The sequence below is a fragment of the Jaculus jaculus genome, chromosome 7 (assembly GCF_020740685.1).
Source record: "Jaculus jaculus isolate mJacJac1 chromosome 7, mJacJac1.mat.Y.cur, whole genome shotgun sequence".
In the NCBI taxonomy this organism is placed as follows: Eukaryota; Metazoa; Chordata; class Mammalia; order Rodentia; family Dipodidae; genus Jaculus; species Jaculus jaculus.
This window is the reverse complement of record NC_059108.1, coordinates 26,928,057-26,952,777: the sequence shown is the minus strand read 5'-3', so window position 1 is coordinate 26,952,777 and position 24,721 is coordinate 26,928,057. Positions and strand designations below refer to the sequence as shown.

The window sequence follows — 24,721 nt, the reverse complement described above, 5'->3', positions numbered from 1 at the left end:
TGCCCAGCGTCTGCCCTACTTTTCCTTTCCTGCCATGACAAAACGTCCCCTCTAGACTAAAAGTCAAAGTAAACCCTGCCCTCCCATAGGCTGTTTTTGGTTGAGTGCTCCTCCCAGCAATGCTCAGGAAACTACAGCAGCCAGGGATATGGCTTAGTCAGTAAGGGACTTGCCTCACAAGAATGAAGACCTGAGTTGACTTTGATCCCCTGGACCCATATAAAAATTTGAGGCATGGATTTGGGAAGTGACTCAGCAGATAAAGAAATCCCTACCACTCAACTGTGTATCTGACCTCAGATTGTCAGACCCTACATAAAAGCTGGAAGCTGTGGTGAGCTTGTGTAATTCCAGCACACCTACAGGAGACTGAGAAAGGAGGATTTCCCTGGAACTCACGAACAGAGTGGTAAAGCAGAGACCCTGCCTTAGATGAGGGGAGGACCAACCCAAAAGCTGTCCTTTAACCTCCACACCCACCCATATTTACACACATGAATACACACACACACTGAACAAGCAAACATACAAATAAGTAATTTTTTAAAATGCAAAGTATGATAGCATGTTACTGTAACCCCAGTGCTGAGGAGACAGACAAGAGGATACTTGGAGCGCAGTGTCCAGCCAGGGCAGCCTAATTGGTGGCTCCAGGCCAATCAATGAGAGAACCTGCCTCAAAAAAAAAAGGGTACACAGCATTTCCAAGAATGATACTCCTTTGGCCACCACATGCATGCACATACATACACACGGAGAGAGACATGCATATATACACATTAAAAACAACAAACAACCCTGAGACTACATAGTGAGTTCCAGGTCAACCTGGGCTAGTGTGAGACCCTACCTCAAAAAAACAAAAAAAGACAAATAAAACCAGTTATGATGTTTCATGCCTTCAGTCCCAACACCCAGGAGTTTGAGTCCAGCCTGGGATACAGACTGAGTTCCTACACATCCTGGACTTCAGTGAGACACTGCCTCAAAAAAATATAAAACAAAACAAAACCCCACAAAGAGACACACTCTCACACACAACAAACACAACAGGGGATGAAGCGTGAGTACCAGAGTTGGGCTTATGCCATGTATATGAGACGTTATTTAATCTTTCCAATCATCCTAGGAGACAGGTCATATTTGCAACATTAAAAATTTATTATTTATATTTATAATATTTATTTGAGAGAGAGAGAGAGAGATTTTGAGAGAAAGAGGTAGATAAGAGACAGAATGGGCACTCCAGGGCCTCTAGCCACTGCAACTGAACTCCAAACACATGTGCCAACTTGTGCATCTGGCTTTATATGGGTCCTGCAGAATCGAACCTAGATCCTTAGGCTTTGCAGACAAACACCTTAACTGCTAAGCCATCTCCCCAGCTCCATATTTACAACATTTTACCAAGACATTGGAGGTAAAGTAAATAAAATGGTACGTCCATTAAGCATAAATAACTTATCTTGTCTCTCCTTTCTACTCTGTAACCTTTGTGATAGTCATTTACAGGAGGAAAATAACTCTGGACTGCCCTCCCCTCAGGTGCAGAATTGCTTACAGGAATAGGAATGGGAATAACATGACCAGAGTCTCTGAAAATGAGTACATAGGGCAAAACTGCTGAAATCTACACAGCCTAATTATAACCACTTTTTTTTCCCCCAAGGTAGGGTTTCACTCCAGTCCAGGCTGACCTGGAATTCACCATAGTCTTCGGGTGGCCTCGAACTCACAGTGATCCTCCTACCTCTGCCTCCCGAGAGTGCTAGGATTAAAGGTATGTGCCACCATGCCCAGCTGTATAATCATCTTTTTTGTTTGTTTGTTTTTGGCTTTATTTTATTCTTTTTGTTTTTGTTTTGTTTTTCGAGATAGGGTCTCACTCTAGCTCAGGCTGACCTGGAATTCACTATGTTAGTCTCAGGGTGGCCTCAAACTCACGACGATCCTCCTACCTCTGCCTCCCGAGTGCTGGAATTAAAGGTGTGCACCACCACGCCTGGCTTGGCTTTATTTCATTGAGACAAGGTCTCATCTCACGACATAGCCAAGGCTGGCCAAAAATTCAACATATAGCTGGACCAGCCTTGAACTCAAAATCTTTCTGTCCTCAGCTGCCTGGTTGCTGTGGTTACAGGTATAGGTATGCATCACCATGATAAACTGTAAGAGCTTGTGTTGTAAGATGTATGCACATATGTACTATACGTTTATTTATTTAACTTGAAATGGGACCTTGCTTTGTAGTTCAGGGTTGCCCTGAACTCACTGGATCACCCAGACTGACTCTGAGTTTACAAAATCCTCCTGCTTTGGTCTCCTGAGTGCTGGGGCTACAAGCATGTGCCACCCTGCCTGGCTCAGAATCATTTTTTTTTTTTTTTTTGAGACAGAGTCTCATTCTTTATCCTGGGCTAGTCTGGAACTCACTACATGATGGCCCAGGCTGGCCTCAAATTTGTGGTTAGTCCTTCTGCCTCAGCTTCCCAAGTACTAGATTACAAGTGTGCACCAGCTCTAAAATCACATTTTTATAAGCTTTTAAAAATATTACTATTTATTTTCAAGGGGAGAGAAAGAAAGAAAATGGGTGCCACTGCAAAAGAACTTGAGATGCATGTGCCACTTTGTGCATTTGGCTCCATGTGAGCACTTGGGAATTGAATCCAGGTCACAGGCAAATACCTTAATAGTTGAGCCCTCTCTCCATCTCCAGCACCCTAGAATCACACTTAAAAATATATTTTATTTATTTATTGGGGAGGGAGATGGAGAGAGAGAGAGGCAGACAGAATGGGCACACCAGGGCCTCTAGCCACTGCAACAAATTACAGATGCAATGTGCCACCTTGTGCATCTGCCTTATGTGGGTGCTAGGGAATCGAACCTGGGTCCTTCGGCTTTGTAAGCAAGCGTCTTAACAGCTAAGCCATCTCTCCAGCCCTAGAATCACATTTTTAAATGCTTAAAACAAGATGAAGATAAAGCCAAAAACTCTGTAACACAATTACCAAAGTATTACAAGGATTATAATATAGTTATAAAAGTCACATGTGAATAAAGGTGAGTGTTAGGTCTAATGCAATGATCTGAAGGATTGGTGGGTATAAGTTGTATTTCAAGATATTGTGCTATGCAAAACATGTTGTATGTGAGAGAAGTCTGTAATGAGATCTTTCGAACTGTCACAAGGGCATTACCAACATTGTGGGATAGAAATGCTACTTTTATCTGTGTGGAGGAGCTGAGGTAGGGTCTCACTCTAGCCCTGGCTGACTTGGAACTCTCTCTGTAGTTCAGGCTGGTCTCAAACTCATGGCCACCCTCCTACCTCAGCCTCCTAAATGCTGGAATTAAAAGTGTGCTCCACCATAGCCAGCTGAAATGCTACATTTTATTTATTTATTTATTATCTTTCCTCTTTCCTCTCTCCTCTCCTCTCCTCTTTTTGGTTTTCGAGGTAGGGTTTCTCTCTGGTCCAGGCTAACCTGGAATTAACTATTTAATCTCAGGGTGGCCTTGAACTCATGGAGATTCTCCTACCTCTGCCTCCCGAGTGCTGGGATGAAAGGTGTGTACCACCATGACCGGCTATTTATTATTTATCTAAAAGCTACATTTTAGACAGAAAAAAATTTTTTAATAGTAAGGTCTCCCTCTCACCCAGGCTGACCTGGAATTCACTATGTAGGGTTTTTGTGGATCCTGTTTGTTTGTTATTTCAAGGTAGTGTCTCATTCTAGCCCAGAATAACCTCAAACTCACAGTGATCCTCCTACCTGTGCCTCCCAAATGCTGGAATTAAGGGTGTGCTCCACCACTCCCAGCCTTAGAGAGAGATTCTGAAAATCAAATCTTCCACCCTTGAGTCCCATCTGTGGAGCTCTTGGATGAGCCTAGAAGGAAACTCTGAACTCCATCAGGACACACAAAAGGAGCATACTGGCCAGGTATGGTGGCGCACGCCTTTAATTTCAGTACTTGGGAGGCAAAGGCAGGAGGGTCACTGTGAGTTCCAGACCACCCTGAGTCTACATAGTGAATTCCAGGTTAACCTGGGCTACAGTGAGACTGTACCTTGAAAAAAACAAAAAAAGAGGAGCCTACTGCCAAGCAAGTAATTCCAGCATTTGGGTGGCTGAGGCAGGAGGCCTGCTTAGGATTTGGGGGCAACAACAGCTACATTGAGTTTGAAGACAGCCTGGGCTATACAGTGAGGCCCAGAATGAGGAGCATAAGGCACCAGCCAATTTTTCCAGTTCCAGAAAAATGAAGTCTGAAGCCCCCTACCTTGAAGTCTCTTGTTTAAGATGACAAGTTAGTACCCTTCATTGAAAGTGCTGGGACCAGACATATTTAGATTGGGAGGAGGGTTGGAATATTTGCATATAAAAATGACCTACCTCAGGAACACAACCCAAGTCCAAACCCACAGTTCACTGTGCTTCACTTAAACCTTCATGTACATTGCCAGAAGGTAATTTCATGGGAAATCTCAAAGGACTTTGTGCATGGAACAAAGTTTCATGGTGTAGAATTTTCCATTTATGCCATCATGTTAGCACTCAATAAATTTTGGATTTTGAATATTTGGGTTAGGAGTGGCCAACGTTGTGTTTTTTTTTTTAATTTAATTTATTTGTAAGCAGAGAGAGAGAGAGAGAGAGAGAAGAGGGAAGAGAGATAGACAGAACGGGCAGGCCAGAGCCTCTAGCCATTGCAAACGAACTCCAGGTACATGTGCCACCTTGTGCATCTGGCTTACATGGGCCCTGGGGAATCGAACCCAGATCCTTTGACTTCACAGGCAAATGCTTTAACTGCTAAGCCATCTCTCCAGCCCCAGCCTGATTTATTCATCACTAATTTCCCTAAAATAAAAATTAATAGCCAATAAGAAACTGTATGAGCCCATTGTGTGAGTATATTTTACCTATGTCCCAGTATTTTACGTGAGTGAAAACTCCTTATATCCCAAATAAATGACCCTATGTTGAGAAGTTGAAGGCAAGAACAAGAGGATAAAGCAGCAGGACCCAGTAGGACATACCTCTAATCCCAGCACTCAGGATGTGGAGACAGGACATTGGAGATTGAGAGTTTAAGGCCAGCCTGGACTATGTATGAAGGCCTTGTCAATGAGGGAATATATAAATGAATGGAATGCTTACATACTTAGAAAGAGAAAACTTTGAAACTTTGGGCTCAATGACTCTGTTCCCCAATCCAACCAGCCCCTCCCAATTTTTATTTTTACCAATTCTCTCCTGGGTTTCAACCCTTCCTTGGGCTTAACTATGGCATTCTATGGGAAGGGAGTATTCAGTACCAATGCCACATGGTACCAAACCATCAGAGTTGAAGAAACACGGGCGAGGTTCAGTTTACAAAGTGACAGGTGAACTTTTGGACTCACTTCCCGCAACCAATAAAACCTCCAGCATTCCTTCCAATAATCACAGCAGACATGAAAATGCACACCTGTCACTTCGCCAGCAAGAAAGAATTCCCTACCTGGGTGCATTCTGATCTTTAGTATTATAGGGAAGCTTAAGGAGAAAAAAAAAAAAAAAGCAGGAAAAATGAGGTAGGAGGATTGCTGTGAGTTTATGGCCAGCCTGACAGTACATAGTGAATTCTAGCTCAGCCTGGGCTAGTGTGAGACATGCTTCCTCAAAAACAACAACAACAACAAACCTGAATTTCTTAGTCATTAGGCAAAATTTTCCTAAGAAAATATTAAAAACTTTTTTTTCTGTAAGATAGGATTTCAGTACAGTCTTATTATACCTTTTCTGTCTCCAAATTAAGACAGTCAGCTTTTCAAGGTTTTCTTCTTACCTCCATATGAAAAACCCCTCACACACAGCCAACAATTAAGAGAAAACTCCATATGCTCTGATGCTGGTTCATCTATTTTCATTGAAGTTTTTACCTTTGCAGTGTTGAAGATCACACTCAGGGTTTGGCACAAACTAGGCAAGCACTCTAACACACAGCTGTATCCTCAGCCCATTGTTTCACAAACTTAAGAAAGTTTATGAATGCTTTATGAATAATTATTATTAGAAAATTTATTAATGCTATGCATAACATTCATATGATACACTGGGTAGGGCTGTGGCTCAGTGGCAGAGCACTTGCCTAAGAGGCACGAGGCCCTAGAGTCCATCCCCTGCACTGTGGGAAGGAAAAGACCACTTCACTGAATGCTTAAAAATAATTCTTGAAAAACCAAAAACCAAAACAAACAATCAAAATAATTCTTGGAGCTGGGTGTGGTGGCACACACCTTTAATCCCAGCACTCAGGAGGCAGAGGTAGGAGGATCACTGTGAGTTCGAGGCCACCCTGAGACTCCATAGAGAAGAGTGAAACCCTACCTCAAAAAAAAAAAGAGTTCAAAGTCACCCTTGGCTACATATTAAATTCAAGGCCAGTCTGGGGTCCATGAAACCATCTCAAAAGAAATGATAGTGACAATAATAATAGAAAAAATAAAAATAAAACTTCTCAACAAAAATATTTCATTACCCTGATTTGATCAGCACTTGGTATCCATGTACCAAGTTATAATACTGTGCTCCAAAAATAAGTATCATATGTAAAATTTTAAAAATCACCAAAGATGCTCTTTCTTGGGCATGTACCTGGGTGATTCTGTTTCCTCCTCATTTTTTTTTTTTTCTGTGTTTCATTTTTTTATTTTTTAGTTGGGGTCTACCTAGGCTGCCCAGGCTAGCCTGACTTCTGGGCTCAAGCGATCCCTATCTCAGCCTCATGAGTGCTGGACCACAGGTGTGCACCACAGGTGTGCACCACAGGTGTGCACCACAGGTGTGCACCACAGGTGTGCACCACAGGATGGCTCCCTCCTGTTTTCAAAGGGCAAATCCTCTTTAATGACACTTTGCTAGCAATAAACTAGTCTAGAAATGAGCTACCGGAAAACGATTCGGTTGTTGATGACCCAAATGTCTGACTTGTATTCTGCAAGCAATCCCTCTTCCCTTCGTGTTGGGTGTTGGGTGGTGGGGGTCAGAGTCTCTAACTGTAGCCCAGGCTGGCCTCAAACTCAAGACAATCCTTCTGCTTCAACTTCCTAAAGGCTGGGACTGTAGTCACGCATCAGCGTGCCCAGGAAAGAAAATGCATAGCTGAAAACATCTAGAAGAAAGCAAATGATGTTAACCAGCAATAAGACAATATAAAAAACATATACACGTCAGGTGTGGTGGCGCATACCTTTAATCCCAGCACTTGGGAGGGCAGAAGAAGGAGGACTGATGTTAGCTCAAGGCTACCACATAGTGCATTGCTGGTCATCCTGGGCTAGAATGAGACCCTACTTCTAAAAACCATAAACCAAAACAAAACAAAACATAAAAACCATACAGACACCACCATGACACCTTGCAGGACACTATGGAAAACGCATATAGACACTGCCATGACACCCCCAGAACAGTATAGAAAAAACATACAGATAGCACTATGACACCCTTCAAGCTTCGGGACCATTGCAGAAGAGATAGTGGAAAGAATGTAAGAGCCAAAGGATGGGTGACCTGGAAGGCATTCATGACATCATAGGGGCTGATTATACCTACATACGATTAGCATAATATGAGGGTAAAATTTAAAAAGAAATGACATAGCCAGGTGTGGTGGTGCATGCCTTTAATTCCAACACTCAGGAGGCAGAGGTAGGAGGATCACTTTGAGCTCAAGGCTAGCCTGGAAGTACAGAATTAATTCCACGTTAGCCTGGGCTACAGTGAAACCCCCATCTCAAAACAACAACAACAAAAGACGACATCAAAAGAGAAAATGGGGCCAGGTGTGTGGTGCACACTTTTAATCCCAGCCCTCAAGAGACAGAGGTAGAAGGAATGCTGTGAGTTCAAGGTTACACTGAGATTACATAGTGAATTCCAGGTCAGCCTGGGTTAAAGCAAGAGCCTACCTTGAAAAACAAAAGAGAGAGGGGGGGGACTAGTTAGAAAGAAGGGGTTTGGGGCTGGAGAGATGGCTTAGCAGTTAAGGCACTTGCTTGCAAAGCCTAAGAACCCAAGGCTTGATTCCCAAGTACCCACATAAAGCCAGATGCACAAAGTGGCACACACATCTGGAGTTCATTTGCAATGGCAGGAGGTCCTGGCGCACCTGTTCTCTCTCTATCTGCCTCTTTCTATCTCTCTCAAATAAATAAATAAAATATAAAAAAGAAGGGGTTTGGTGAAGTCAAGACACAGGAAGGGGAAAGGAAAGTGGTGGGAGGGGATATGGTCAGGATATTTTGTGTATGTGTATCCAGGTTGTCAATAAAAAGTTTTTTAAAAAGAGCTATAGAGATGGCTCAGTAGTTAAGTCAGTTGCCTACAAAACCTAAGGACCTGGGTTCAATATGCTAGTACCCACATAAAACCAAAGGCACAAGTGGCGCATGCATCTGGAATTTGTTTGTATGGCTAAAGGCCCTACCATGCCCATTCTCTCTCTCTATTTGCCTCTCTATCTAGGTCAAATAAGTACATAAATAAATACTATTTTAAAAAGTAAAACAAAAATAAAGAATTCTACGCCAGCACTTGGGAGGCTGAGGTAGGAGGATTGCTATGAGTTCAAGGCCAGCCTAGGCTAGAGTAAGACTGTGCTTCAAAAAAAAAAAAAAATCCAAAAAACAAAAAGAAAACACACCTAAGCATGCTGTGATAGTGCACCCCTAAAATCCCAGCACTCAGGAAGCTGAGGCATGGGGGTTGCGGTTTTAAGGCCAGCCTGAGCTGCATTCGGAGGTCTGGTCTCAAAAGAAAAACCAAACCAAAACAAAACACCCTAGAAACTGGCTGAGGGTATGGCTCAGTGACAGTGCTCACTTGGCCTGGGTCAAGCCCCACAGCTGAGGAAATAAAGACAAAATAAAGACAGGGTAGATTATGAATATCTGCAGCTCGTAAACAGTGGTTAACCCAACTTACTTGGGCTAGGGAATATTGCGTTCATGAGGAGAGTATTTCCAATTAGCATCAGTCAACAGACTTGGTAAAATCAGTCCTCACCAATGCAGACAGGTACGTACCATTCAGAGAGGGCCCAGATGGGATGAGCTAAGCAGAACGGGGCACTTCCTCCTCTCAAGCAGGGTCAGCCGTCTCTTAGCCCTGTTACAGTTGGGGTCATCAGCTCCAGGACTGACACCAGCTCCTATACCCCACCCTGTTCTCAGGCCTTCAGGCAAAGACTGAAATACACTGCTGGCTTTGGCTTTGCTGGGTCTCCAGCTTGCAACGGCAGATGGTGAGACCCGGCCTCCAGGTTGTAGCAGCCAACCCTCACACAGCCCCTGCTGTCTGTTTCTCTGAAGACCCCTCGTGCTTTCTCTGTATTCTTGTTTGTTTTGTGTGAGTCTTGGCCTTGAACTTCTAAAAATCTTCCTGCCTGTCTCCAGAGTGGTGATATTACAGTGTGTGACACCAGGTCCAGCTTGCAGCACTATTCATATTAAAAGATGGAAACAACCCAAGTGTGCACCAACTGAGGAACAGATAACAAGGTGCGGTCTACTTATATAATAGAATGTTACTCATCTTGAAAAGGACTGATGGGCTGAGACATGGTAAACAGTGAAGCATCGTAAACACTGAAAACAACAGCTCAGGGAATAAAAGGCCAGGTTAAAAGACAACATATTAGCTGCAGAGATTGCCCAGTGGTTAAAGGTGCTTGCTCGCAAAGCCTAATGGCCTGGGTTTGATTTCCTAGTATCCATGTAAAGCCAGAGGCGCAAAGTGGCACATGCTTCTGGTGTTTGTTTGCAGTGGCAGGCCTTTGTGCCCGTACCTACTCTCCTATTCCCTCTAGCTCTCTCTCTGCCTCTTTCTCTCTGTTTCTCTTTCTCAAATAAATAAATAAATAAATAAATATATATTTAACAAGACAACATATTACATGATGTCTCCCTGAACTGACAAATTTACAAGTATCACTGATCAAAAAGCCTAAAGGGGAAATGGCTTAGCTGTTAAAGGTACTTGCTTGCAAAGACTGTTGGCCCAGGGTTCAATTCCCAGTCTACCCACATAAGGTGGATGCAAAAAGTGATAGAAGTGTCTTGTAATTGTTTGCAGCAGGAAGAGGCCCTGGCATACCAATACCCATCCCCATACCCAGGTACTCTGGCAACTGAGCTACATCCCAAGCATTTCTTTTGCTAGGGAACACCATCTTCCTGATTCGAGGAATGGCTGCATGGAAAACTTCTAAGCCCTGTAGGTGTCCCAGCCAGCATTTGAAACAACCAATAGTCCTGTGTTAGTAATCTGCAAGGTGCCAAAACTGTGCCTTGAATCTGCTGCACCCCTGATTGACCCACATGGAGGCAGCACCCTGACCTAGGAGCTGTCATTACATACACAGTACTTACCAGTAAGGAAACCCTACGACTGTTCAAATGGAAAACAGGCCTCAGTTTAGCCCTGCTTACCTACTGCGTCATTCTAGACGAGAAGCCAGAGGGATGGTTCATTTTAGGAACAAGTTTGTGACTTGTTTGATGGGTGGCATTCAAACACAAGATGCTACCCGGGCAGCACCAGGCATCTTTGACCCTCTCTCTATATAAACATTAAATGACTTTGCAATCTCCCCCTTCCTCTCTACTTCCACGGCCCACATACAGGCCTCATGACCTCTAGACTGGGCTCAGGAGGGCCTCTGCCTCCCCGTGGCCACTCTCTCCACAATGCTGGAATGCTGGTCTCGTCAACTGTCGTCCCACAAGTCCCTCCCTGTGCAGTACCGCACCAGCTCTCCCTGGCCAGTGCCTGTGGGGTGAAGTCCAAGTCCACAGCTGCAGGCAAGGTCCCTCCAAATCACATGCAGACCTAACCAAGCTTATCTTCTGCTTCTCCACCCATGCACCTGTACAGAAGCTATCTGTAGTTCACTGACTACAGATTAGTCACTGTGCGGGGCAGGATCACATGCAAGTCTCTGATGGACACAGGGTTACATGTGCTTGCTGGGCCTTACAACAAGCTGTGTGGAGGGACTGGGCAGCTCCAGCTTACGGGCGGGGAAATGCGGGTGAGAAAGAGTACACCAAGTAGGGGACAGTGCCGAGGTCCAGGTAACACTCCCGCCTCTTCTCCCACGGTTTTCCTGGCAGCTCTGAAGGTTCAGCAACACTCCACTTCAACACCCCAATCAGGGACCCCACTTTAAGTCCCTATGCAATTCTGCTATTTTTGTCCAAGTCATTAAATCTGCCTTTGGTGCCCTTAATCTCATGAAAAACCCTTACCACTGCTAACAACCTCTCCCCTTTTTTTTCCACTGACAGGACCCAAGCCAAGACACTACTGGGCAGCCCAGGGGACAAGGTATGTAAAACCCCCTTTTTTGGAGATGGAAGTCTTACTCTGTAGCCAAGATAACCTTAAATTTACAGTGATCCTCCCACATCAGCCTCTCAAGGGCTGGGATTAACCATCATGCCTGGCAAATCATAACTTACTTTGAGCATAAGGAGAGTTTTGTAGTAAAAATAAAATAAACCTTCGCTCTCCCCACATCCGGCATACAGCAGCAATGACCGACTGAGGACACGAACACATCTTGGGTGCCCATCCCCTTCTCACAGTCCGAATGACTTGGCTTCCTTGCTTACCCACTTCCTATCCACCCTCACCTTCCACAGCTTGGCAATAAACTGACAGGTTTCTTCTTGTCCCTTTCTTTCTCAACCTCTTCTCTATTTCTCCACACCGCACTTTCGAGGTGGGGGCCGTCTCTGTTTATAAACACTGCTGGCTCCGGGGTATTTATCAAGCACTGCAGATCCTCTATACTCATGACCTGACCTCGATACTGTCACTTGAATTCTGCTGCATGAAAGCCAATGCCACTACTCCCTGTTCTCTCCATCACAGAGATCTCTGCACGCCTGCCCAGCTACTGCCCCTTCCTGAAAGAATCTCCTGTAGACACCCTACTTCTTCCAATCCGATGTGCTCACTCTTATGAAATCTTTACTGGCACCGATTTGGTACAACTGATTAAGAAGTAAAACCTTCTTGAAGTTCACAGCATTATGCTTGATGTCTTTTGTTTGACTGTCCCCTTCTAGAGAGAGCACTCTTACAACAGTGATACATCTGGGCTCATGTACATCTCTGAGCCACCCGTTTCTTATTGGGCTACGCTTAATTGTGGTCTTTTGCATCTGGTCCACGTAAAACAATTTTGGCTTGGTGCATCCATAAATGAACATACCAATGTTAGCATATGATGAAATTTAACTCTCATGCATTTGTTTTCTTTTTTAAAGGTCTGAGGGGCTGGAGAGGTGGCTCAGCAATTAAGGGATTTGCCTGCAAAGCCTAACAACCCCGGTTCAACTCCCCAGTACCCACATAAAGCCAGATGCACAAAGTGGCTAGTATATGTATCTGGAGTTTGTTTGCAGTGGCTAGAGGTCCTTGCATGCACATTCTCTCTCTCTCTCTCTGCAAATAAATAAAAATGCCTGGGGATGTAGCTCAGTTGGTATACTTGCTAGCATGTATAAAGCCTTTTGATACCCAACACCGCACAAACTAGATGTGGTGGCACACATCTCTATTCCCAGAACTTAGGAAGTAAAGACTGGAGGAGCAGAAGTTCAAGGTCATCCTCTGCTACATATCAGGTTTGAGGCTAGCCTGAGATACATGAAACACTACCTCAAAAATAATTAAAAAAAAAAAAAGCCAGGCACGGTGGCACACGCTTTTAATTCCAGCACTCAGGAGGCAGAAGTAGAAGGACTACTGTGAGTTCAAGGCTGGCCTGAGACTAGTGAATTCCAGGTCATCCTGGGCTAGAGTGAGACCCTATCTCAAAAAGCAAAACAAAATTAATGTGACATAAATCTAATTAAAGAATTTCTCAATCTACTCTAATAGTATTATATCCAAAAAAAAAAAAAAAAAATCTCACAGTGGAGGGAAACTGTCTATAATATACCCTGTGTTAAGGCTGGTCACCCCAGAATGGATAAATTATTTAAAGGGAATGAAACAATCTCACAGTAGCTGCCAGGTTAAGTGTTTAACATGGATGATTTCATGGTTCATAAAATCTTACCAAGCAGTTACTTCATGCTCTGCCCTGGGGAAAACTGAGGTCAGGAGAAATTAAAGATTTTCTAGTTTGCCGTGATTAGGTATCTTCTGAATGGCAGGTCTGCAGTCCCACCAACGCACTTAAAAAAGACTGCAGCTCACTACAGCTCTCTGGAAAGGCTGTTTCTTGTTCCTTATAACAGCCAGTGACTCTACATGCACGAGCCGAAAGACAATGTCCCTTTCAGAAATCCTGCAGTAACTCTGCCTCTTTTGTATCTAGCACTGAATTACAGTCTTAGAGATGAGAAATTCCTTATGAAATTAGATTGATGTCAGATTAGTGTTTTTCTTTTTCGAAGTAGGGTCTTGCTCTAGCCCAGGCTGACCTGAAATTCATTATGAAGTCTCAGGGTGGCTTCGAACTCACAGCAATCCTCCTACTTCTGCCTCCCGAGTGCTGGGATTAAAGGGGTGTGCCACCATAGCCAGCTAGATTAGTGTTTTGTTTTTACAGAGTTTTTTCTGTGTGTCCCAGGTTAGCCTAGAACTTGAACTTTTTAATTTTTTACTTATTTTCGCCTGTGTGTGCATGCGCATGTGTGTACATACCAGGGTCTCTTACCACTACAAATCAATGCCAGACTTGTACCACTTTTTTTAAAATCTGGCTTTACATTAAGTGGCTGGGGGAATTGAACCCAGGCTAACAGGCTTTATAGGCCAGCACCTTTAGCCACTGAGCAATCTTTCTAGTCCCAGGAACCTGAACTTCTGCTTTGCCTGTACCTTTTAGAGAACAAGGGCCACTGTCAACAAGTAAAGGCTACGTGGCTTTGGGTTTTTTGTTCAGTACCAGGGAAGGGAACCTGGGGTGGGTGCATGCCGGACAAGCACTCTGCCACAGGCAATGTTGTTATTATTATTATTTCTTTTTCTTTTTCTTTTTCTTTTTTTTTTTTAAGCAGGGTCTCACTCTAGCCAAGTTTAATCTGGAATTCACTCTGTATCCAAGGCTGGCTTCAAGTCATAGTGATCCTCCTACCTCAGCCTCCCAACTGCTGGGATCATTAGGTGTGCACCACCATGCCTAATCTCTATTTTGTCATTTAAAAAATTATTTATTTTAGAAAGGGACAAAAACTTGGCGCATCAGGGCCTCTTAGCACTGCAAATGAACTCCAGATGCATGTACCACTTTGTACACCTGGCTTTACATGGGCCATCAGGCTTTGCAAGCAAGTGCCCATAAGTGCAGAGCCACCTCCCCAGTCCTATTGTCTTTTTTTTTTTAAGTTTTTCTTTTTATATATTTATTAGAGACAGATAGACAAGAGAGAGAGGGAGAGAGGGAAGAGAGAGAAAACAGGCGCACTAGGGCCTCCAGCCGCTGCAAATGAACGACAAACGCATATGCCACCTTGTGCATCTGGCCTATGTGGGACCTAGAGAATTGATCCTGGGTTCTTAGGTTTCACAGGCAAATGCCTTAACCACTAAGCTATCTCTCCAGTCCTAAACACTTTTTTTTTTTAAAGTTTTTATTTCTATTTTGTCTTTTTTTTTTTTAAGCAAAATACGGTCTTGCTCCAGTCTAGGCTGACCTGGAATTTACTACGTAGTCTCAAAGTGGCCTTGAACACTCAGTGTCCCTCTTACCTCTGCTTCCCAAGTGTTGGGATTAAAGGCACGTGTCGCCACACCTGGCTCTATTTTGCCTTTTTGAGACATGATCTCACTAGGTATACCAGGCTGACTTCAAACTTACAATGCTCCCGCCTTAGACTCCCAAGTACTAGGGTTACAGGTTTGTGGACTCTGTTTATGAATTTCATTTTTATTTTTAAAACTATTTTTAAAGCCGGGTGTGGTGGCACACGCCTTTAATCCCAGCACTCGGGAGGTAGAGGTAGGAGAATTGCTGTGAGTTCAAGGTCACCCTGAGACTCCATAGTGAATTCCAAGTCAGCCTGGGCTAGAGTGAAAAACCAAAAAAAAAAAAAAAAGAAAAATTGTTCATTTATTCAAGAGAGAAGCCAGGCGTGGTGGTGTATACCTTTAATCCCAGCACACTTGGGAGGCAGAGGTAGGAGGATTGCTATGAGTTTGAGGCCACCCTGAGACTACATATTGAATTCCAGGTCAGCCTGAGCTAGGTTGAGCCCCCACCTTGAAAAACCAAAACTGAAAAAATAAAGAGAGAGAGATAGGGAGAGAGAAAAAACCATGGCATCTTGCTGCTTTGAATGAACTGCAGATACGCCACTATGTGCATCTGGTTTTATGCAGGTACTGGGGAACTGAACCTGAGTCAGTAGACTTTGCAAGCAAGCATCTTTAACTGCTGAGTGAGCCATCACCTCTAGCCCAAACTTCATTTTTTAAACTTAAGGTTTTTTTTTTTGGTTTTTTTTTTTTTAAATTTGAGAGTGACAGACAGACAGAAAGAGAAAGAGGCAGAGAGACAAACAGAGAATGGGCGCACCAGGACCTCCAACCACTGCAAACGAACTCCAGATGCATGTGCTACCTTGTGCATGTGGCTTACATGGGTCCTGGGGAATTGAGCCTCAAACCAGGGTCCTTGCACTTCACAGGCAAGTGCTCAATCGCTAAGCCATCTCTCTCCAGTCCCCAAACTGCATTTTTAAACCACAGAGTAATTCCAATGACTTGTTCCTCACAGCAATGCTTACCACCAGGTGGCAGGATGTGGCCATGTTAATTTATATAGGGCAGCAGCATGACACTCCCCAGCTTCTTTCTATAGTAATAGTCTTGTAAACTACTTATGATTTCTCAAAGATGATTTTGTTATTTCTAGTATATGCATTATAGATTTTAAATAAAATCACTCACCTTTATTAAAAGGAATATTACAATTTTTAAAATTAAAAAATTTAAATTTATTTATGAGAGATAGAGAGAAAGAGAATATGGGTGCACCAGGGCCTCTAGCCACTGCAAATGAACTCCAAATTCATGAGCCACCTTGTGCATCTGGCTTATATGGGACCTAGAGAATCAAACCTGGGCCCTGTGACTTCACAGGCAAGCACCTTAATTGCTAAGACATCTCTCCAACCCGGAATATTAAAATTTTTCTAATTCTATAATATATATATTTCTACCTTCTCCATTCAACAATGTAAAGAACATATTCAGGCAAGTCTATAGAATTATCTACATGTGTTCACCTTTAATAAGCTGAGCTGCTAATGTACCACAGATGCTCCATTTTGTGCATCTGGCTTTACATGAGTACTGGTGATTTGAACCTGGGCTGTCAGGTTTTGCAAGCAAGCACCTTTAACTGCAGAGCCCTTTTTCTAGCCCTTTTCCTTCCTTCTTAAAAAAATTTGGTACTAGGAATTAAACACAAGGCCTCATGCATGCTAGAGAAGTTCTCTACCATACAACTATATCCCCAGCCCCAAGATTCTTTTGTGGGGGATATCAAGGCATGGTCTAACTTTAACCAAGGCTGACCTGGAAACCACTCAGTAGCTCAAACCCAGGCTGGCCTCAAATTCATAGAAATCTTTTTACTTCAGCCTTCCAAGGGCTGGGTTTATAGGCGTGTGTCACCATGCCTGACTTCTAGATTCCAGCTTTTATATAAATGTCCACATGTAAAAGCTTGGTGCTATTGTATGTTTACGAGGTAGAAGCTAGTGGGAGGTCCTCAGGTCATTAAGGGCATGTGGTGGTTTGAATATAAAAATATCCTCCCAGCCTCATGTGTTTATGATTAAACCTCATATCTAACCCCCACCCCAGCTATTACAGCCTTTGGGAGGTGGAGCCTTACTGGGGACAGGCCTTGAAATTTATTAGCCCAGCCCCAATGCCACCTTCTGCTGCTTCCCCTGCTGATATGTGACAATATGAGCCAGGCTTCTGCTCTTATCATGCTTTCCCTCAAAACTACAAGCCAGGGCTGGAGAGATGGCTTCGCAGTTAAGGGACTTGCCTGCAAAGCCTAATAACCTAGGTTTGATTTCCCAGTACCCATGTAAAGCTGGGTGCACAGAGATGCATGCATCTGGAGTTCATTTGCAGAGGCTGGAGGCCCCGGCACACCAGTTCTGTCTCTCTCTACTTACAAATTATCTACCTCTGATCAAGAGTTTAGTTCCAGCCATGAGAAGGTAACTGCTTAGGGCATGTCCTTCAAGAGTCTGTTGGGACCTTGTTGCAGTCAGGTTTGCATTGCTGACAGAAAACACCCAACCAAGGATAGCTTGTAGGGAAAAAGGGGGGAGGGTATTTTAGCTTACAGACTCAAGGGAAGCCCCATGACAGCAGGGGAAAACAATGGCACGAGCAGAGAGGGGTGACATCGCCTCCCGGTCAACATTGCCAACATCAGATGGGCAGCAGCAAGCAGAGAATATGCCAAACACTGCCAAGAGGAAGCTGGCTATAATACCCCTACCCATAACACCATCCATAATATACACTGCCTCCAGGAAGTTTCAATTCCCAAATTACCACCAGCTGGGGACCTAAGCATTCACAGTACATAAGTGTATGGGGGGCATGCAAATCGAACCACCACAAACCTCAAGGATCCTTTCTCTCTTTCTGCTTCCAGACTTGAGATATGAGGTAGTTTCAATGTATGGCCTACAGACTCAGTCATTTTTATTTATTTATTTTTATTTTTAGAGGTAGGGTCTCACTCTAGCTCAGGCTGACCTGAAATTCACTATGTAGTCTCAGGATGGCCTTGAACTCACAGCAATCCTCCTACCTCTGCCTCCTGAGTGCTGGGATTAAAGGCATGCACCACCACGTCTGGCTTAGACTCAGTCATTTTTGATTCAACTGTCTGTCTGTCTCTCTCTCGCTCGCTCTGCCTCTTGCTCTCTCTCAAATAAATAAATAAAAATAATTTTTTTAAAAAGAGGGTACACCAGCCTCCACTTTTTCTGAGATAGGCTATTACTCTACAGTTCTGTGTCTTTGAAGTACTCCATATGACCATCTTCAGAACACGGTCTCTGGATCAACCTGGATTCACAGAGGGTAAAGCAGTCATGTTTGCCTGGCTGCCCAGGGATCCTTTGAGTTGGTTTGGACCTCCTGAAAACACTCTGCAGTAATTCTCCTTTCTAGTTCTTTCAAGAAGGTTCTATGGTTTAAATGTCTCTAGATAGCAAAGGTCAAAAGGGAGCCTTGCCAGGTATGGTGGCAGGACACACCAATCATCACTTGGGAGGTGGAAGCATGAACTTCAAAACTTTGAGGACAGCCTGGGTTACCCTGTCTCAAAAACAAAGGTCCTCTCCAGGGACCTCTGCTATGAGATTTTTGTCTATGGCAAGTACCAATTCACGCCTATAAACAGTCTAGAAATGTATGTGAAGAATAATTCACAATACATACATTTTTAACTAGGTAAGCTGATATTACTGAATGCACTTATACATGAGAATTACATAGTACAGTGAAACTGTCTGGATGCTTGACAGGATGTGAAGAGAACACTGCTCTTGTAGCTCTGATAGTTATTAGCTGATCCAATTCATGAGATGCTTGTAGTTCAACTCTAAAAATAAGGACAATAACCATCATAAAACATCTCTTTGAACAAGCATCATTCGTCATTTGACAGGTACAGAACTGCATGTTCCTAATTTATTGCTAGGATATAAAATAGACTTGTGACACATAATAGTCCCTTAGCATAAAGAATTTTGTCTCAGTGGAGGGGCCACAGGGGAGAAAAAAATGGGAGGGTGGTGGAATTATGATCAAGGTATATGGTACATGATCTCTATATATGGAAGTTGTCAATAACAAGTTTTTTTTTAAAGTTTAAATTTATTTATTTGAGAGAGTCAGAGACAGAGAGAATGGGCACGCCAGGGCCTCCAAGCCACTGCAAATGAACTCCAGATGCATGCACTACCTACTGCATCTGGCTTACGTGGGTCCTGGGGAATCGAACTAGGGTCCTTTGGCTTTGCAGGCAAACACCTTAACCACTAAGCCATCTTTCCAACCCAATAAAAAGGTTTAAAAAAGAACATTTATAAGGACTCTGTTGGAAAGGACATTGCCAACAATTTAAAATACAAAGATGTGGTCAATAACAATTGCTTCAATCAGGAAAACTTTGAGAACCCCTGATATCCACAAGTCCCCCAACCCCATGATCTAGCACTTAGTAGAAAATCAATAAATATCTTTTCAGTGAATGGTGTGATAAATGCTACACCAAGGAATTATATTCATTAGCAATTCATTTCAAGCAAGTGCTTTCAACTGCTGCTGAGCCATTTCTCCAGCCCCAGCAAATCACTTCAAAAGATACTCACTCACTCACTCACTCACTCACTTGTGAGGGATGGGTGCTGGGGATGGAGCCCAGGGCCTTGGTTATGCCACGCAAGTTTATGAGTGGAGTACACGAACAGCTCTTGCACAGAACTACTCTCACCTTGGTAGACTAACTCAACTGACCTTTGCTACTACTCAAACACGGGTAGTTAGCACCGAGCCGCCATTCTGTGCGGCACGGAAATCCCCAGGTAACTGACAGAGCAATACTCAGCAGTCACCTACACACACACACACACACACACACCTGGACCCTTACCTGTTTCTTCTCCTCTGGACTGGCCGCCCCACCTTGGCTCGGTTGAGGAGGACTGTCACCACTTTCTTCTCTGACCTCTTCGGCACTGGTGGTGGGCACAGGATCCTGGGGGGACACAGGCCGGGGTTGCCTGTGAGCAGCATCTTCTGTCCTTTCTTCGCTGTCAACGGAGCTCAGGGACAGCGCACTGCGACTGTCTGGGCCCTTGGCGCTCCCAGGGCTCTGGGGCTTGGGCGTGGTGGGTCTGAGAGGGGTGGGAGGCTGCACCGGGTCGAATGGAGGCCGGCTGCCAGCGCTGGCCTCGTGGGAGGCTTGGCTCAAGCCTTCGGGGTGGAAGAGGCGAGAGGAGAGGCTGCCTGAGGGCCGGGGGCAGCTTTTGGCCTCCAGCGGGCACACGGCGGTGTCCACGTCCAGGTGGAGTCCCGAGGCGGCGGCTGAGCTCCGGGAATCGGGCTCCATGTTCCTGCTGGAGCGGCGCGAGTAGTCGTCGTGCAGCCGGCTGCGCAGCCGCACTGGCGGGTTCGCCTCGCCGCCGGCGCCGGGGCCGGGGCTCGAACCCTTGGGAGCCTCTCTCTTCCAGGCTCCATCCTTGACACTGCTCACGAGCCGGAGGACTCGATCGAAATCCTTGGCCCGAATGGGGCTCTTCCAGCGCCGGCTCCTCCTCTCGGAGCCGCCCAGCCTTTCGGAGTCGGCGGAGGAGCTGCTCAGGGTCCTGGGCGGCGCCGCGGGCCGGTCGCAGGCGCCCGCCAGCTCGGCGAGGTTGGACGTGGACTTCCGCTTGAAGGAGCTCTTCTTCAGGAAGCTCAGGCTGTCCGTGCTCTTGCTCCTCCGCTGCAGGGCCGCGGGGCCCCCGCCCGCGGGGTTCGGGTTCAAGTTCAAGTTCAAGTTCGGCGCCGGCTGGCGGCCCAGGTCCAGCAGGCTGATGCGGCCCAGGCCGTAGGCCCTGCGGATGCTGCGCGAGCGGTGCGTGCTCCGCTGGAAGGCATCCTCGGTGTCCTCGGGGTCCGAGCAGTCGGAGGCCGCCCCGTCCCCCGCCGAGCCCAGGGACGCGAACTGCAAGCACCTGGCCGCCGGCTCCTTTCCCAGGATGGCACCGTTGGGAACGGCTCTTGCCGGGTGCCCTTCGGTTCTGTCTTCCCTGGAGGCGTCGGCCCCGTCCCGGTGGTTCTGAATGCCTTGAAGGACAGACGACTTCAGTTTTTTAAAAGATCCCATTTTGCGGAAGGAGGCCAGGGCGTTCCACGTGGAGGAATTCCCCACGAGGACCACGGAGCGGGGCCTCTCGGCGTGGGCGCTCATCTTCTTGCGGCTGACCGAGAAGAGACGCACCAGCTTGGATGGGCTGAGCCTGGCTTCTGGGGCGTCAGGGTCCGGGTCGGGGTTGCTGCTGGGACTGCTTTTGCACCCTCCATTCTGAATTGCACAGGATGTCACCATTTTGGGGGCCTTCGGGTTGGAGGCTGGACAAGTGTCTGTGGCACCTTGCCCATGGCCATCCTGCGCTGTTGTCATGTTCTTGGAGAGAGGCACTGGTGGCCACAAGGCAGCGTGGTTCAGACCCCCATGCCCTCCTGTGTCCGAGGGCCTCAGCTCCAGCCCTTCATCTCCAAGGACCTTAGTCTGGCTTTCACATCTGCGGTGTATATCCAGCTCAGCAGTTGCAGCCACTGCCTGCAGCAGAAAACAAAGCAGGCATTTTAACCATAGTCCCCATGGAGGGCCTTGACACTCGTTTAGCCCAACTAGGAGGAGAAAACGGCAAGCTCCATGACAGGACTGATTAAGAATTACTTTTAAATTAAAAACAAAAATTGCTTTCCATCAAAGAATGCAAACATGTTTCTAAAAAGAAAGCGGCAGCTAGGGTGTGTGCATTCAACACGATGGTGAACTGAATTCGCTGAAACCACTCTAAGTAGAAGTTCTGGAAAGAAAAAAAAAAAAACCACTGGAATGAAAGTGGCAAGGCTTAATTCAAGGCTGTGTCTTCTTTTTATTTGAACTGGAAGGAACCTTTTATTATCAAACACGACATGCCCAGAAGGACTTCAAAATGTGCCAGGATGAACTGGCAGCCCATGTTAACAGCAGCACAGCAAATTGGAGCTTGGCTTATGGATTGTTGGAAGTTTTGACAGAGACCAAGTGTCGGCTGCTTACCACCTAAAGGGTGCTGTACCTTGGTGCACCCACACCCCCCCCACAAACAAATATATAAATTTTAAGAAGATCACTAAACCCTTAGAAGAGAGCTACTCATGCTGCAAGGATACGTGGCCACGTTCACCAACCAAGAAAACTTGAAGGGGCTGTGAAGAAATCACAGCTGAGACACTATCAACAAACTGCCTGGCCAGGAAGTATTGGGTTGTGAAGACAACACTTCAGTATTAGAAATTCAAATACAAGTGTCAGAATCGAATCCCATCCTCCCTCGCTGGTGTCAGGCCCAGACCACTACATACATATCCCTTCCTCCACACCTGGGTCCCTAACCACCACCCTGTGTCTGTGCTCTCCCCCTCATCTGGAAAGTGAAAGCATTGCATCTTTAGCCATTCCCACCAGACTAAGTCCTGCCCAGCCCCCTCCTCCCCCCAGGTCTCTATAAATGATGAATGAATGAATAATTATAACACAATGTACTTCGGTGTCATACTAAGCCCTTTTTAAAGCACCATGCCTCTGAGTACTGGCAATTTCCTCAAACTCCTGGGGGCGGCGGGGGAGGGGGGGAAGGGAGGAGACACGGGAGGTCAATAAGTTTTGGAGAGCTGAAACTTAAAGGGTCACAAGACCATTTCCGGAAGTTATAATTGCAGTAAATAACTGCTGGGTGGAGGGAGACTCTGACCAGCTGAGTTGCCTGTGAGACATGCAGTGTGCTCCAAAGATGCAGCTTTGGGGAGTTACCTATGCCAGGGTGGGCTTTTCAGTGACACAGCTGCCTTTCAATCATCCATGCTCCTGTAAGTAACCCCTAACCATGCTCTCTCTGTAAGTAACCCCAGTAAACTTGTGTTCATGTCTCCCCAGGGCAAGTTTCACACAAGTGCACACATAACCCATGAGGCCCCTAGAATGTCCTCCACTTTATAAAAAATCACGGATGCTTGAGCAGGTTAGGTCATTTGTCTGGGAGTCTTCTTGCTGTCTCATCCATGGCCCGAATTAAATTAAGGAGTAGGGAGGCTAGGGCACAGCTGGGATTTGCAGGCACAAGCATTTGACTCCAATTCCAACACTCATGACCCTGACAAAGCAAATCCCCGCTGGTTTTAGATGCCTGTCAAGCTGTGGCCTCCAAGGAGTATTCAAGGCATTGAGGGGGAGGAGGAAGTTATAGAAGGAGTTTGAGGTTAGACTCTTTCAGCTTACCTTCTCAAGGGAAGAATTTAACCTTACACAGAACAAACTGTATTTCATCTGCTCCTACACTCCATCCTTTTTTCCTCTGGGCCCTGGTGTCATACCCAAAGAAGAGGGGGAGCCATGGGTTGATGCTGCCTGGGAAGAGGGAGATCACATGACCAAGCCTGTCAGTTCTCTAGTAATGGGAAGACTGATGAGCTGCTGTGTCCTCTACTGTGCAGAATTCTGATGGAGAAATGATGGGGGTAGGGGTGGGGGAGCTGAGGAACTGTGGTTGCACTTGAAGGAGACACCTGAGGTAGTCTGGAATCATCGCCCACTGACACTGAGTGTCAAATCTGCATAGTTCCAGAAATGGCCAACGTTCAGTATCACCCATCCCCTTCACTGATTAGGGAGTAAGGTGACGTCCCACCCTCCCTCCTTCCTTGTCCCCACCATCTGTTGTCATATTTGGACTTGGTTTATTAATTGTGGCCATTTTGCTATTAAACTTAATGATATCTTCTCTCTATGGGAAGAAAAACAGCAGCTGGGCATAGTGGTACAAGCCTGTAATCCCAGCACTTAGAAGGCTGAGATAGAAGGGTAGTGAGTTCAAGGCCAGCTTGGGCTACATAGTGAGGCCTTGTCTCACAGCTAACAAATAAACAAACAAGAACAAAAAAAATAAGAACAATAAAACCAGTCAAGGTCTGTAGTGGATAAATGAAGTTTGGCTCCTCTCTCTTCCCGCCCCCCCAAGCAATGGGTGTTTATTATAATAAAAGTCACAGTAAAAAAAATCTGGGGAGATGGCTCAGCAGTTAAAGATGCTTACTTGCAAAGTCTGCCAGCCCAGGTTTGATTCCCCAGCACCCACATATACCAGATGCAAGAAGTGACACAAACACAGCAGCAATAAACTCTGGCATGCCCTAAAACACACACATACAAATAAAGAGATAATACATTTTTAAAAAATCTAGGGGCTGGGTAGATGATGCCTGCTTGCAAAGCCTACAGGTCCACGTCTTCTCAGCACCCACATAAACCTGTGGTGATTGTCGTATCTTAAAATCTCAAAATGAATTCAAAATGAATGTTTAATCAAACATTCAGGTCCAGTTCGATGGGGGGAGGACTGACTGCATATTACATAGTAGCAGTGGCTTCATTACCATTTGCATTGGTCACACAAGAAAAAAGCATGATCCTTGCCTTGCAACTGGGCTGGACAATTACTGACACTACCACTAGAGGGCATCATGAGACCTTTTCTAACCTGGAAGGAACCTGTGTTAAGGCGACCCTCAGAGATATAATTTCTTGATTTAATGTTGGGTAGTTTGAGAATGCTACCTGGAAGACACGAAGCTGGACCTAGATTCTAAATCTAGTACCAGCATGTGATCTTCAGTAAGTCATCTCAGAACCCTGTCCTTCATGTGCTATCTTTAATATAAAAGACATCAACTTTTCTGTCTGCATCAACCAACCCAGCAACTCAAGAGGCTCTGCTGGATACAAGCAGCAGAGTTGGGCCTAGAAGGAGGTCAAGATGGTAAGAAGAAACTGGCATGAGTAAAGGACAGACCAGAAGGGCACACAGGGAGGCAGAGAATGAGAGTGAATAATGTCTGGAAAATAT

General features: G+C 45.4%; 1 protein-coding gene across 4 annotated transcripts in view; it reads right to left on the bottom strand.

Annotated features, from left to right (window-relative positions):
* Positions 1–24,721, bottom strand: part of Spata13 (spermatogenesis associated 13) — a 158,031-nt gene that overhangs the window by 76,936 nt on the left and 56,374 nt on the right. For all 4 annotated transcript variants that reach the window (XM_045154064.1, XM_045154063.1, XM_045154066.1 and 1 more), the window contains one exon: positions 19,717–21,390. In XM_045154064.1, coding sequence (XP_045009999.1) covers positions 19,717–21,231 — 1,515 coding nt within the window. In that variant the 5' untranslated portion in view covers positions 21,232–21,390. Of the gene's footprint in view, positions 1–19,716; positions 21,391–24,721 lie in introns of those variants that run through there.